The following is a 16,196-nucleotide window of genomic DNA, read 5'->3' on the forward strand; positions in this document are numbered from 1 at the left end:
ACCTGATTATGACTGTCTAGGAGCCCTGCTGGACTTCATAGTATTTTCTCTAAATTCTCTACTGTGACTCTACAAACTGGTACATCAGTGATAACAGGAAACACAATAACTGATCGGTGTCAAAGTGCAGAGTGATGCTGTACAGTGAAGAGAGGAATTATGGGTAAGGGTGGAGCTCTCCGGCAGCGGCGGCGGTCAGGCGCTGCTCGTCGCTGTTGGTGTGCACAGTGAAGCTGCTGTGGCGGCTGCTCCAGTCGTAGCAGTCGGAGGAAAGACTGTCAGAGAGACGAGAAACTGCCAGTCAGCTGGTTCAGTACTGTTGGTTACAGCTGCTTTAATGAAACTGAGTTCAGAAATACCACAACGGGGAAATCGTGAGATCTGTGATGATGTTCGCACCTTGCTGATGCATTCTGGGGAGGAATGCTCCACGCCAGGTCATCGTCACTGTCGTACCGGCGGGGGTTGTCGAAGAAATATCCTCTGGAGGAGAGGACGTGGTTTGGTATCCCGGCAGTGCTCTGTGGAAATGAGGAGACATCGTCAATGAACACTAAACACAGAAGCTCTGCTGTGAGGCTGCGCTCACAAGATCAAATTCATCATCTAACAGCAAAGATGCTCCTGGACTGATCATCTTCTCACAGAAAGGATCCATCAGCATAATATATACAGGACTTTAAAGGCGTAAATAATCCACATTTTTACAGTGCAGCCATGCAGGCAAAGGCAGCAAAATCACTCATCAATGCTGTTGTTCTTCCCAAAGTGATTCCTTTGGCAAAATGTGATCATTGCTACAACTAAAAGCTTAATTTATTAGAAAACTGCTGAATGTATGTAAGAGACATGCAACAGTATTGTAATGTGGTAAAAGGCCAATATGCTGAATTTATGTGTATTAGTAATAAAGTCTACAGCTGTGTGAGCAGCCTTAGAAGCTCTGCTTAGACACAGCCGTGCTTTAAGCTAAATGAAAATGTCAGCATGCTATTATATTTACCATATTCACCATCTTAATTTAGGTCTTAGCTTGCTTACATTTCTTAATTAGGAGTAAACACAAAAATTACAGCTATGGATGATGGTTAATTTGCAGGTATTTGGTCATAAACCGAAGTATGGGACAAATTAAAACATTGCCCTGATGATGGTGTTAAATGAAAATGGAAAAGTCAGGATCATCAAACAAAATGTTTTACTGTATGCCAATCCATCTGATAGTTGCTTAGATATGTCACTAAAAATCAAAAATGTGAACCTCTTGGAGGTTGGAGAGAAAAAGTTAATGGATCACCAAAGTCAGGAGAAGTGTTGTTGAGATATTTCTCCAAATATGGACCAAAATAGTGGATCTCCCAGCCAACTCTGACATTTCAACACTAGAGCCACGATGCGGCAAAAAAAACAACCAAGCATTTTGGAAGACAGAGGTCACCTGACCCTGCCAGGATGACTGACCCTTTCCTGAGGTGGCCGTCGGACCCTAAAGAAGAAGACGACCAGCGAGGTGGGCAGCAGCTCCCAGACGAACAGAATCACCCCAAACACGATGTAACCGGCGTCTCCCAGCGACGACCGCAAGTCTGCCTGGATACACACAGACAGACGCATTTTAGACTCCTTTAACCAGTGAAACGCCACATGTGCAGACACCTGTGGCCTGTTTAGAGTCCAAAAAAACCCACCTGGTCTGAGACGTTGTACCAGTCATAGTCGAAGGAGTTGATGGTCTCGATGTCGGTGAGGGCGAGAACCACCAGGTTGTAACAAGCCCGTGATGCGTACAGCAGCACCACCATGATGCCAATCAGAGTCACCTGACACACCGACGTCCCCTGCACACCAAGGTAAAACTCATTATTATTCATTTTAATTCAATTTTTAATTGCATGTCTCATAATGATATTTAGAAAGGATTCCTCGCAGTCATGGAAAACCTGGATTTTCAGAGAAACCTGTGAGTTTACCTTTGACTCCAGGTAGATGTTGGCCAGCGACATCTTGGCGACCTTGTAAAGGCAGACGGACAGCGAGACGGCGCAGAGGACGAACAGGCTGTCGTTGATGGTGACCCTCACCAGGACGATGGTCTTGACGTCAGCCGCGGTCATTTTGACCAGGAGGGCGCAGACCAGGTTAACCACCAGGAAGAGGAGACTGACGCCCAAGAAGACCAGGTACAGAGGAAGTCTGCAGGGGGAGAGCTGGTCAGGACAAAGTACCACCTGTAACCTGGTACTGCATTTTAAACATGGAGGTTATTCTAAAACAGTCACTGTTTCATTTCATGCTTAATCTGATTTATTGGAACACTTTGTGTAAAGTTTTGGAGGTAGATTGTGGCAACAGCTGAACTGAGGTTCTCAGTCAGAAGGAGTCAGTTGCAGAGGTTACCTGTACTTCAGCAGTGCAGGTGAGTACTTGGACTTTGCCTTAAAGTAAACCTGTGAGGGGAAAAACAGAAACAGTCAGAGTAAGATGTGTTTCTTCAGCCTGGTCGCAGACTTCTGAATCTCATCCCCAGTTTGTTCAGTGATTCAAATAGATCAGGGGTCGCGCCCCTCGACAGCTGTTTTCTGATGGAGATCAGTCACAGCACCGTGGGGGTAATTAACAAGGACACCAGCGCCCCACAGAGCGAGCTACAGCCGTGGAATTAGCCACAGAAAAATGAAGTGATCGGCCGGCTATGTGGCTGCGTTTTAACTGCTCCCTCAAACTCTCTTTTTTTGCTCTGCAACTCCATTCAGGAATCAGTTATAGGCCGCGATGCAGAACGCTACTTCACATAACGCCAATATATTTCATGTCGGTCTGTTCTGGTAGTGCTGTTTCAGAATTAGCCACTGTGACACACCGAAGTGATGTTCCATCAAATATATTTTCTGTAGCTTCTGAACACTTTACTCATAAGTAGCGTTTAGGCTAAACCACTTGTATGACCTGCTGTATCTTCTATATTCAAAGACTTTTTAACGGCAGTTTAAGGCCTTGATCATACGGATACATTTTCGTCTGCTTTTGGGCCTCACAGGCAAACAGTGTTTTTACATCATTAAAACAGTTGTTTTTTTTGTTTTTTTTTAACTCTGGTTCCTGTGTATCAGTGTGTCCATGTAAAACACCTCATTTCGCATGTACTTGCTTTGAGTAATGTGCACGCGTCTGAAACAGTGCAGGACTGCTGGTTAGTTTACGGTCAGCACTGCTAGGCTGTGCGCAGGAAAGGTGTTACGTAACTGCAAATAATTATCTGCTGTTGTTTGAGCGTGTGGAACCGTTTTTGCATTGTGTGTGCACAGAAAATAGAAATAAAGGCCCTGTGGACAGAATTTTTTTTCTGAACAGAAAGGGAAAATATCTGTTTTTAAAAGTATTTGTGTTGTATGTCGTCAAGGCCTAAGAGTGACTACTTCGATAAGTTGGATAACAACAACCCGTACAGCTGTGTCCATCTATCCAAGAGTCCAATAAATAACTGTCAATGAGCACAACACCGTATTTGAATGGGTGAACAAATCAGAAGTCTGGAATCAGTAGCGCTGGTCTTGTGCATCATTGCAGAAGCATTGTCCTAAATTATTTGGTGTGTGGCGGCTCTAAGATCTGGATCGGAATCCTGATTAGGTTTTGGGTGCTTGAGCAATACTTGACACTGATGGACCCACTGACAGGTCCAGCAGGGTTAAAGAGGCTCAGGAGTCATTTTACACCAGGCTGAGAGGCGGTGCTGCACTGCCCTCTCTGGTTGAAAGTTTCACGACTGTTGCATCACTGATGGGTGTGGTCAGGAGTGAGCCCTGCTGCACCTGTAACCACACCCAGCAGTGATGTCACGGTGTACTAACACACCCCGGAGTTCACTCCTACATCACTGCAGCGAGGAGTTAAAGCACCAGAGCTGCTGTTATGCTACTCTTTAAAGAACTCTGTGGGCCTGACTTTAAGCTGCCAGTGTCAGTGTCTCCTCCTCCAGCGGCAGCGCCCCCTCACCTGTGCACAGTAGAGGTTCATGAGGCTGAGCGTGAAGAACTGCAGGCAGACGGGGAAGCAGTAGAGCAGCCAGAAGGCGAAGGGTCCGAGCGCGTTGGCGGTCACACAGTCTCTGAAGTAGAAGGAGAAGAGGAGGGCTCGCAGGGCGGCCCACAGCAGACACAGGAACAGGAAGGCCGTCTGGTAGCTGAACCGCTTGTGTCGGTATCGCAGCACCAGCCACAGCTGGGCGTAGACGAAGGCGAAGAGCAGCGAGTAGAAGATGGTGTAGGCGATGGTCAGACCCAGCTTCACATAGGGGGGGATGGCCGGCATGATGGTGGGAGGGGGAGGGAGGTGGGTGCCGTTACCGGCATGCTGCTGCTCCTGTGCCGGGTTCCCCTCCATTTCCTCCCCATTCATCCCCCCTGTGAGGGAGGGAGGGAGAGGCGGTTAGAGACGGAGCAGCAGCCTCTGATCTCCGGGGGAAGAAAAAGAACCGTGTCTCGACTCGTTAGACGGATCCTTTGCATCCATGGACTCTCCTCCAGACACGGCGTCTGACTCACAAAGAGGAGGAGGAGGAGAGACACCTCCCCTCTTTTTGCCGGTGCCTGGTGGAGAGCTATTGGTGGCGCCGGTCACATGATCACACTCCCCGGCAGGTGATTGGCTGAGCGGGAGGAGGGATGCTGCAGAGAGAAGATGAAGGTGGAGAGATGGATCTGGAAGGAGAGAGAGGTAAACTGGGATCTGTGGTACCACCTACCACACACACACACACACACACACACACACACACACTCAGCAGCATCATACAGGCGGCTTCGACCGATACCATTTTTCGCTGGCGAGTATCAGACAGATACTGGTGGATATAGACGAACGTGTTTTTTGGCAGCAGTTTCTGACAAATGTGAAAGTTTAATTGTATTTTTAGGAACGCTTTGCAGAGAATGAATGAACTAAAAAACAACATGAATGAATAATAGGATGAATGAATGAAATAAATGGACAGATAAATGACTGACAAATGAGTAAATGAACGAAAAATAAGTGAACCACTGAATGAACGGGTCGATGGATAAATGAACAAATAAATTATTGAGTGAAAACTTGATGAATGAACAAACTAATGAATAAACAATTGAGTTACACATGACCGAGTGAAGGAAAATAAATGACTAAATGAATGAGTGGATGGATGAATGAAAGGAGAACTGAATGAATAATAAACAGATGTGTAAGTGAATGAGTGGCTGAAAGATTGGCTGAATTAGCAAATGAATTAATGAATGAGTGAATAAATTAAACTTTTAATAGGAATTTTTGAGCTATTATTTTCTTCTGTAATGAACGTTGAAACAAACATTAAGGACTTCACGAATCAGCCAGATGCAAAGCAGATTTAAGACAACTCGGTCACACGCTTGATTTTCTCCAGCAGCTGACTGCGAACGTCCTCCAGGGCTTTGCTGAATGAAAACTGTATGAAAAGCAACTAGCTTCCTCCATTGTGGCCACTTCAGTGTGTCTGTCCATTAAAGGTCAACACTTTTCAGACGGTTTGCATGTTGATGGTGTGTGCTCACATGTCAAAGTTCAGCCCACGTTAAACTCTCGCCTGAAATGATCACAATAATGGCGTCAAATGAACTAAATGTGGTGCAAATTGGATTAATTCAGCACGTTATCCAGGGCTGTGATGAACAGTTTCCATTTCTCTTTATATGTTTATCTTTCTTTATGCCAAAACATTCTCCCCAAATCTCTTCATAGTCTAAATATATTGTTTTCTAACGCTTGGATCAGTGAACGTGGAGTTTGCGTACATGCACACAACCTGAACAGTATTGATCAGTTCTGTGGTAAATCGAGATTTATCATCCTGCCAGACTGGAGTATGAATGAATGGCCGATATCCACCCTGATATCAGTCAAAGCCTAATATAGACCTTCTCCTCCTCCTCCTCCTCCTCTTCTCTCGCTGCAGTTTTTCTTCTGTTATTATATAACAGCAGGTTGTTAGATAATAGAGGAAGCTGTGCAGCTCATCTCAACACGCTGACGGCAAAGATACACACTCCTGCAGCTCCATTTCTATCCTCCGCTCTGCTTCTGTCTTTTCCTTTCATGCTGTGAGACGACGTCGATTTGAACCAAATATCATTTTAGGCCTGTAGATGTTTGTCCCAGATCATCCTCAGATTGAAAAGAGATGATTTATATTTAGGCTTTTAATGTGTCCTCATGTATCCCTAAACTGAATATGGCTGTTTACCAAGCAGCAGTTGTGTTTCATGTAATGTGTTACCTGAATATCTTATAGATAATATACAACACTCCTCTCTCTCTCTCTCTCTCTCTCTATATATATATATATATATATATATATATATATATATATATATATATATATATATATATATATATATATACTGCATGAATACTGAATATGTTAGATATGGAGGCATGAGGACTTTGCTTCCTTTATTTAGGAGAAAAGAAAGAAAGAAGAAAGGCAAAATATAATTATTTATTTTTCAAATTAAGTTAGTTTACAGTTATTGTAATTGATGCAGGTCATAGTATCCACAGTATGTGACCTGCACAGTGTTGTATGTAACTGTACACAGTGGTGGAAAGTAACTCAAGTACTGTACTGAAGTACAATTTTGAGGTTCTTGTACCTTGAATTTCCATTTACTTCCTTACCACTTCTAGTCCACTAAGTTTATCTGACAGATTTGATTTCGAGTGACTTTCCAATTAAGATTTTACCCCCCAAAAAAGCAGATACAAACTATAAAATACAACAGAAATAAACGAGGAAATTTACCTGGAGACCACAGGAAGGAAGATGACAGGCTGTAAAGGAACATCACAAAGTCAAAAGGTGTCAAGCAAAACCACTCTATAACTATAACATATAAAATACCATCCAATCGGTGTGTCCAGCCCTTTTGTGATTTCTTATTCAAAGGCAGTATCACATTGAAGGAGACATTTGCCCTCAAAAGTCAGATTTCTTCATTTAAGTCATTGTTTGTTTGTCATTGCCAAATGAGGGAAATCGTCCTGTACATAAAAAAAAAAATATCAAAAATTACAAACTGAAAGCGTGTTTGTGTTTTCTTATTTCTCTTTAATTATCTGATGACCCCTCAGATTTATCTGGTGACCCTCTGGGTTGGGCACCACTGGACTAAACTAGCTAACTGTACATAAAGTAGTTGAAAGTAGCTCCACCTGAAGCAGCTCCAACAGTAAAATGCTGCTCCAACATTGATGCGTCAGTATTAGCAATCTAATAATGTCACACAGAATCAGATATCAGTCACATGAGACATTTTACTGCACAACCAGTACTTTTACTACATGAAGCTGACAATTCTAGTATAATTTCACTGCATGGAGCTGACAATAGTACTGCACTGTTACTGTATGAAGCTGACCGTACAACTGTTCTTCTACTGCACAAAGCTGACAATACTACTGTACTTTTACAACATGAAGCTGACAATACTACTGTATTTTTACTGTTGATACTTTTCCTACATGAAGCTGAGAATATTATTGTAGTTTTCCTGCTGACAGTTTAAATACATTTTTCTGATAATACAGACATACACTTACTTAAGTAGGATTCTGAATGTAACATGTTTCAGTACTTGTAGTTGAGTAAAGGATCTGAGTACTTCTTCCAAAACTGACAGATAATGTGGTAACACATCATGACAAGAAATGAGTTTGAAAAAAATTATTAAACTTTAAAATCAAAGGTTTCCTGGTGAACACATACTGCTTCATCTTCACTAAAGAATAAAAAAAATCACTGATGTTGATCAGTTAAAGTCAGATCTTCTTAGATATAGCAATTACAAGTATGTATTTGTAATGTAGTTTTGAAAAGAAATCTTCCAGGACTAAATCCAACTTGACAGAACATAAATATTGTAGAGCTCAGTGAGGGATCAGGGAACTTTTTAAATCTTGTTCTGTGGAGCCGACAGTTATTAAACTCACTGACCTCCTCGCGTTCTTATTCAGCCTCACTTGAAGTATCCACAACATACATTTGGATATATGAAATATTCAGATTCTCATGAAGCGGCAACAGTGTTGGAGAAACACACTGCGGCACAGAACAGTGTGTCACAGTGAAGGAGCTGAAAGGTTTGAAGCTGCAGCATGATGAGCATTAATGAAACAAGTGCAGGCTGATAGAAAGTAAAGAGAGTGAACTCAGGGGAAGATTGTGCAACTTTTGGCTCAGCCTGTATAATATGAGTGCACATGCGTCACCTTGGGTCTTACAGGTGAAGACAGATAAGACTGTGGTTTTTCTCACCTCACACAAAGTATAACAACATCACCTTCATCTTCAGCCATTTGTTCTGTCGTATGTTCTCTTTGTGATCCACACCACGTGATCATGGTCGTTAGTTACATAAAATAAAATAAAGTAATTAGATAACTGTAGTGGATTGTAAGTATGAAGTTAGACTCTATGTCCACCAGGTGGCGCCAGCATCCTGGCTCAGTGCAAACTGATGAACCGTAATTTCTGAAAACTGGGTTGTGTTGTGTGCAGCAACAAGTTGCTGTTTTAAGAGCATAAAAACAGCATAACGTGTCAGGGATTTTCTCTGCAGCAGGGTTGTTGTTATAATGTTAACGTTAAACTGACATAATGATAAATGAACACAGAAAACACAGAATCCGGTTTATGCCAATGTAGACTGTCACGTACACGGAATTAACCTTGATATTTTCGTGAATAACGGTCACAATAAATGAGGACAAAGAAGAGGCTCAAAAGTCAAGAATTACAAATGATAAAAAAGACATTTACATAAATAGATCTGGTTTACAATGAAAGTAGCTGCGCTGTATTAAAAAGGAAGAGGATAAAATGCGAAATAATGACCAACAAATGAGGAGTTGCTCTCAGAATGAAGATTTATTAGTGAGTGAGGATAACGAGCAAAGACACACGTAAACAAATCACGGTTTCAGATGACATGTTCTGATTATGTAAAAACATTATCTTTTAACATTTCTTTAATTAATGTCTCTCAGAATGTTATTTTGACTCTTGGTTTATTAATTACTGCTGAACGTGGAAACGGCATCTTTTTGTTTACTGAAGTGAAGATTAAAAACTTTATTCACACGAGACTATTGCCTAAAGTTAAAAAACGTCAAGACTTCCGGTTGACTTTCTACCAAAACAAGAGCTTCTAACACTTTCTACACACCTACAGACTAAGAAACCTAAAAACATTTGCAGAATAAAGTCTCTGTGGAGTTTCTCTGTTCGTGTTCTTCCTACAACTACCGGCACTCGTAGCTTCGACTCACATTTACACCTCAGTCTGAAGAACAAGTCGATCTTTTTTGTTTCACGTTGAGACCTTAGTTTTGAAAAAGTTGACCGGAAGTCCACTTGTTGTTACTTAAATGCCCCCCGTGTTGTTACTCTCGCTGTTCCTCCATCCATTCATCACTCCCGCCCGCACCTCCACCCTCTTCAGTCCACCGCTGTCTGTGCCGCCGCTGCCCTCACCTCCTCCCCGGCTTTCTTCACTGGGGTACACCGCTGGTCTGAGAGAGAGGTCTGTAGAGAGAAGATGAGTCCCGGGTCCCGGAGCTGGTTGTGGGTCTGGACGTGCCTGCTGAGCCTGAGTGTTTTCGCCCGGGCTCTGCAGCTGGAGGAGCTGTTTGAGTTCGGAGAAGACGCCGGAGACCAGCAGCTGCAGCCCGGCTCGGACTCCACCGCCGAGCTGCCTCTGAACGCATCCCTGTTCTTCTTCGGCCAAACCTTCGACAAAGTTTATGTGAGTTCAACATCCAGCTGCTGGTGTTTTTTCTGTGAAAGAGGCCATTTAATTTAATTTAATCATGATGTTCATTCATCAAAGCTGAAGAAGAGCTGAGAATCAGTCCGACAGATCATCAGAAAACAGAGTAAAAATCAAACCTGGTTTCGGCTTTAAAAACCTAAAACTCACTCGTTCGGTTTCCAGTTGAACTCCAGTTAAAACTCGGATGACTGACGGCTGTTGGGTCAGGGTTTCAACACGTTTTCAACAGAAATTTAAAAAAGACGAAAATAAAGCTGCATTTCAGAAATAAAACCACATCAAATCGAACTTAAAATGACTGAAATTCAAATGAGATTCGTCATGAGTCAGTGTCTTCAAATATCCATTATGATTTTTTGTCAGCTAATCAGTCATGTCATAAAATGTTCAGATTAACAAAAATGAGGATATTTTAACAAAGACAGTTTTTCTGCTTCCTAACATTAAACAGTGACTCGGCAGATATTTATTGCTTTGACTTGATAAACATGACGAACCACCTTTAACACTTGACACAAAATACAGCATCTCTTCATTTTCAACTGTGAAAACATCTCATATCACTGATTACACTCTGCTGTAATTCTTCAATAATTAAAGACCTCCAACCTCTCAGTTAAATTAGGGTGTTTTTAGGGGGAATTTTGCATTAAATTCTGTTATTTAATTCTTACATTAAGGAGCATGTTCATAGACAAAGATCCTGAAGACATTTTGAAGCTTTTTATTCTCCTCTTCATTCTCGTCTTTATTCACTATGAAATGAGAGTGGTTTTTAAATTTAGTAATTTTTATAATTAGTTCATAATTGATTACTGATTCAGCTTTAATTGCTCTATCTGCTTAAGTGCCCTTCTGCTAGTGGTCACTTTCAGTCTTTGTCATCTCTCGGTCTGTTTGTTGACACCTGATAAGGTTTTCTGGTCAATCAGTATCACTATCATCTCCTGCTTTAAGTGACACCTCAACTCCTTTGAGGTCTCATTTTTTTCATATTTAAACAGCTGCAATCGAATCATTCTTCATCATTTCTAATTCCCACAACTTACACTCTTTAGTGCAGTGATCATGCTTCAGCCCACACTTCAGCTGATTTCATATTTTGGTTTTACACTTGGACTGGCAATATTGTTACTTCCACTTCATTTACAGCTTCACTCTAATAATTTCATCTTCTGTCAATGCTTGAACTTCAGCTTCAGCTTCATTTGACACTCAAACTGACACATCAGCACTTCAGCTTTTACTGCAATCTTATATAGATATCGTTTTTCGACTGCCACTTCAACTTATTTGGGTATTTCAGCTATTTCAACTATTTCAAATGCACATTCTCAGCGGCGAGCCTGGGCCTGATTGATTTGTTTGATAAGTGAATCGTCTGCTCACTGCAGTCTTTGATCGCTTTGTCTGCTCGTTCTGTGTTTGTTGACACCTGATAAGGTGTTCTATTTGCTCTTCATCATCTCCACGCATTTTGTAACTGTTGACAAAATAAGAGTCTTTTCTCTTGGTTTTTAGATCCACATCAGTGCTGCTGGCTTCAGACTCTGATTGTTTGATTTGTGGTTTAGTGGTGACACGTTGAAGTGTTGGTGTGGGAACAAATACTCAGATCTTTACTTCAGTAAAAGTACTAATACTACATTGTAAAATACTCTGTTGCAAGTAAAAGTTCTGCATTGAAAATGTTTATTTAGTGAAAGTACAAATAGGAAAATGTATTTAAGTATTCAGAGTAAAAGTACTCAGTGCAGTAAAATGTTCCCTGTGACTGTTCTACTATTATATATGACATTATTAGATTATTCTGACTCATGCATTCATGTAAAAGCAGGATTTTACTGTTGGAGTTGGTTGAGTTGGAGCTCATTTTTAAATATTTTCTATAAGACTGCACCTAATGATTCTTTTCATTTTGGATGAATCTGCTGATAATATTCTCCATGAATCAATTGATTGTTTGGTTTGAAAACTTTGTGAAAAAAGTGAGAAATGGGGTCACAATGACTCAGAGCCCAAAGTGACGCCTTCACAATGTGTGTTCAGTCCAAACAACAGTCCAAACCTCAACATTAGTACAAATACATTCAAATCATTCAAAGGAAAAGCAGCAAATCTTCACATTTTATAAACAGGAAACATGAAATGTTTTTACATGAAAAATGACTTTAACCATTATTAAAATAGCTGATAATTAATTTTATGTCAATTACTTAATTGACTAATTGTTTCAGCAGTACTTCTAACTGTAAGGTAGTTTAATTTATAACAAAACATCATATTCTATAAACTTCATATGTTTTGTGTAAATCTTAATTTTTAAAGTAACTAAAGCTGTCAGATAAATACAGTGGAGTGAAAAGTAGACTGTGGCATGAAAATTGTAGGTCAGTTGAAAGTACAAGTATCTCAAATTTGTACTTAAGGGCAGTACTTGAATGAATGTATTCAGTTCCATTGCTGCTGCAGGTTTGTTTGTTCGGATCACTCAGAGCGTCGGAGGTTTGAGATTCTCTGTGAAAATGCGAACGGAGGCTGGAATGTGAGTCAATTAAAAGCCAACACAGATAAGCCTTTCATCAAGCCGACACACACACAAACACACACACAAACACACACACACACACACACACACACACACACACACACACACTGTGACTGCATTCCTCAGGTCATGTGACAGCTAATCCAGATTGGAGCATCTACACTTGTTGTGAAACACATCTGCTCCTGTTTCCAACAAGCTGAACTTTTGTTGTTTTTATATTCAGTTCAATACAACTTGTTTTCATTGTCTTGAGGCGTGAAAGAAATAATGAAGTATAAAGTTGTTGTTTAACAAAGCCGATTTACCAGACAGGAAAAGTGGGTGACTGCCTTGCGGCCTCAGACCCTGGGGGCCCCTAAAAGCCCCAGATTCATTATCTGGTACTCTGACTGAATGCAGATTTTGTTGTGTAATACAGACTGAATATCTACAGAGGCGGGTCCCTCATTATTACCTAACGATTGGGTTGTGACTGTAGAGGGTCCCTGTGTCATCTAGTTTACAAATTTAAAACAGAACTAAAAATTGTGTTGCTTCATATTTTGCTCACATGGAGCACATTCCTAAATAAAGTTGTTTAATCAAGTGAACTCCAAACTAATAGAGACACAGAAAACTTGTGGTCATGTAGTAACACTGCAGCACTGGAGGACTGGCTGCTTTCTGGGTCTGGGGCCACCTGGAGGTAATAGGGCACCTCCAGGTGGGGGTGACGTAGACGAACAATAGAAGCAGCTCCTTATATGTTAATCTGTCTTTGAGTTTCCATCTACATGTGTTTACACGTTTAGAATTTGTGAATAAAAACATGAACAGACATGTGTCAGTCATGTCAGGGCTGTGAAGGGTTAAAATGAGCTTTGAGACAAGACTTCAGACCACAAGAGTTCCCACTGATTAAAGTCTGAGATTAGCTGGTGAACATAGTGGAGCATTTAGCAGCTAAACACTGAGATGTTTCCCTCAGTAGCTGGTGGAGACCAAAAACAGAGCCAGAAGAGAGTGAGTATTGGACTTGTGTGGCTCCGTATAACGTATCAAAATGTCTGAAGAATATTTTTCTGTGGATAATTTGGCAGTATCATTCCATCATAGTATAAAATACAATATTTTTGTCTGTTCTCACTGCATAAACTGTATTCTATAGAAATTACTATGCATAACAACAACTGAAGAAGTTAAGAAAACAAAACAGTAACAGAAAAAAACACCACAAGATGCGTGTAAAGAAAAGACAGCTTCATGAAATGAACCCTTCGCTATTTTTTCACTGCTGAACCTCGTCTACACCCTGATGCATCCACACCATGAGTGTTTTTTCTTCTCTGTTTCAGTCACGTCACCATTTGTTTTCTATCCGCCTGTTAAAACAAGCGTCAGACCACACAGGTCACTCAGGGTCCTGGCAGGAAGGTGACGGGACATCGCAAAGGTCTCACTGTTTAATTCTGCGCAGACATGTAATTAAGTTTGTTGTTGGAGGATAAATCAGTGAAACTTTGGGCTTGTGTTCACATACAGGACTGAAAATAGATGGATGCTTGGTGTCCTGTTGGCTTTACCCCACATATTGTTTGGTCTCTCAGTTGATTGGTTGAATCTCTCCCTCTGTCCACAGAGCGATCTCAGCAAACTACAGTCAGTGTGATACGACGATGTCAAGACTTTTTTTGTCCTCATACATTGAGGAATATAATCTTCTGAAAATCAGTGGACAGGATTCAGACCAGACATGCAAAGCCAGCTTACAACACTTTTCAAAATCTGGTCTGAAAAAAACATTAAGATTTAATAATCAGGCCTATTTAACAGCAACCTTCAGATTCCAGAACTCCGTCTGATTGATATTTCTTACTTTTACACAAGAAAAGTCAAAGTTTAATGGGTAGCTGGTCAATAGATATGATGAGCACTGTCAGACCTCACAGAGGATGAACCCATTTTTATTCTGATTTCATGACATCTTTTCGAGCACCATCTAACTACATCACATTTTCGAGTATGCTTTTTGATAGTGCCTTCACAAACGGCTGATATAGCGGTGGATTAATCCACTGCTGAAAATAGTCCCAAACAAATGAACTATTTGCAAGATGGGCTTAGAGTTGAGAGCCTCAATCAGTATTGAGTGGTGGACTAACATGTTGGTGGTTTGGGTGTGCAAATGGAAGCCTGATCCTTTAAGATTAGGCCAACAAAAGTACGTGGATGTCAGGGATCCTTTTCATGCTTCGTGCATGTGAACTGTGGTCTCAGGTGTCGAAGCCAAAACTACTTCCTGTTTTGCTGTTGAACATAAACATGGGTTTCGTTCATTTGAGAAAAACAACAAGTGCTTCATTTTCCTGGTGAAGACAGTCATCAGTACATTTGCTTTGTCCAACATGTTGCACAATGTGGGCTGTAATGAACATTTCAGCCTCTAGGGGACACTAGCAGGACCTGCGACTGGTGGTTTTATGACCATCCAGTGGAATATATTTTAGATGCATCATTTTACATACTTATATCTAAAACAAAGCCTGATGCATTTGTCTTTCTTATCTTTTGGATCTCCATCGTCTGGACGTCTCTTGTCGTCCAGACAAGAGTTTGTAGTAATAGAGACTTTCAGAATAAAATGTCAGACTGTCATTATCTGTCATTCAGCCTCTTCTGCTGTGTTTTCCCACAGTGTGATCGCTGTGAGTTTTCAGTCTGTAAAGCACCCACCCCCCACTTTTAACTGTCTCTAAGTACCCCTCCTACCCCTAAAATGAGTGACATCCTGTTGGTCTGAGGTGCCTCAGTAATTATCAGCTCTGCAGCGACACTCTTCAAGCTTTGAGTTTGAGCATTCAGAGTGACGTTGGGTTTGAAAATGCTGTAGATGTGGATTGCAAAAGAAGATCTCCTGGCTCAGCGCCAGCTGCTGCTGCTGCTGCTGCTGTGAAGGTTTTCCAGTCCTACGCTCAGTCCTCGACAGGAAGCGGAACGTCCTTGTAGAGTCGGCACATCTGGAACGTATAGCTGCAATACATCTGTCCTCAGAACCAGATGGCGGCTCGGTGTGTTTCCTCCCTCCGCTGTTCTCACACTGATAATGATGATCTCAGGGGTCGGACATGTGTGATGTCAGTTTCCACTGAGGAGGACGTGATCTCACTGCTGCAAACAGTGCATGAATTATAACATGAATTACAACAGCCAACATGTACCCTTTACAAAACTCAAGTAATGCACTTAAGTATCTATATGTATAGATACTTCAGAATGCGGTTCTCTCTGTTGAGAATCAGCTTTATTGGCCAAGTATGTGCACATACTTAAAGGTGTATGTATATACATATATGTGTGTACAAACCAAAGTTGATTGTGATGATATAAAGAAATGCTTGTTTCCACTTCGGACAGAGTTCCTGCATCAGCCTTTTCTGCTCAACCCGTTAACTTATGAAAGGTTTGGGAGCATTGTTAGCTGTTAGCTGGCAGACAAAAGATTTCCTGTCTGCTCTGTGATGAAGCTCGAGTGTCTTTCAGCTCTGCAGGCGTCTTCTCTGAAGTCAGATACCTGCTGAGGCTGCAGAGACTCCGTCCTTTCACCCACATGCTGCTGTCATTCATGCGTTTCTGTGGAGGAAGTCTCTGCAGTCAAAAGCTCCCCTGATGAGCTGAAACCCTCCAGGCTTTACAGAGGCAGCCGAGCAGGGCAGCTTTCCTCTTTAGCTCTGATTTCATCTCCTCTCTCATGTCAAACTCAGAGTGCTCTGACCTTTGAACTCTGGTTACTTGTTAAGATTTGTGATGTACCTGCATCTCCTCTG

General features: G+C 41.5%; 2 protein-coding genes across 2 annotated transcripts in view; one reads left to right on the forward strand and one right to left on the reverse strand.

Annotated features, from left to right (window-relative positions):
- Positions 1 to 157: 157 nt before the first annotated feature.
- Positions 158 to 4,398, reverse strand: gpr137bb (G protein-coupled receptor 137Bb). The gene is made up of 7 exons (XM_041933024.1): positions 3,997 to 4,398; positions 2,398 to 2,447; positions 1,971 to 2,193; positions 1,689 to 1,838; positions 1,462 to 1,590; positions 400 to 521; positions 158 to 275 (listed from the first exon to the last, which is right to left on the reverse strand). The coding sequence occupies exons 1-7, from the start codon at positions 4,396 to 4,398 to the stop codon at positions 158 to 160; spliced, it is 1,194 nt and encodes a 397-aa protein (XP_041788958.1).
- Positions 4,399 to 9,608: 5,210 nt separating this feature from the next.
- The window catches only part of LOC121603796 (nidogen-1-like), a 34,486-nt gene continuing 27,898 nt past the window's right edge, over positions 9,609 to 16,196 (forward strand). Inside the window, exon 1 of the mRNA XM_041933014.1 lies at positions 9,609 to 9,815. Within this exon, the coding sequence (XP_041788948.1) occupies positions 9,609 to 9,815 (207 nt within the window). The remainder of the gene's footprint in view (positions 9,816 to 16,196) is intronic.

Source organism: Chelmon rostratus, chromosome 3, assembly GCF_017976325.1.
Source record: "Chelmon rostratus isolate fCheRos1 chromosome 3, fCheRos1.pri, whole genome shotgun sequence".
NCBI lineage: Eukaryota > Metazoa > Chordata > Actinopteri > Chaetodontiformes > Chaetodontidae > Chelmon > Chelmon rostratus.

Bases quoted from the DNA above. Each gene is read 5' to 3' on its own strand.
- gpr137bb (XM_041933024.1), bottom strand. From the start codon at position 4,398: ATGAATGGGGAGGAAATGGAGGGGAACCCGGCACAGGAGCAGCAGCAT. The intron at 2,448-3,996 runs GTGAGGGGGCGC...TTCCCCTCACAG, and splicing joins TGAACCTCTACTGTGCACAG to GTTTACTTTAAGGCAAAGTC. The intron at 522-1,461 runs GTCAGTCATCCT...TCATTTCCACAG, and splicing joins GACGGCCACCTCAGGAAAGG to AGCACTGCCGGGATACCAAA.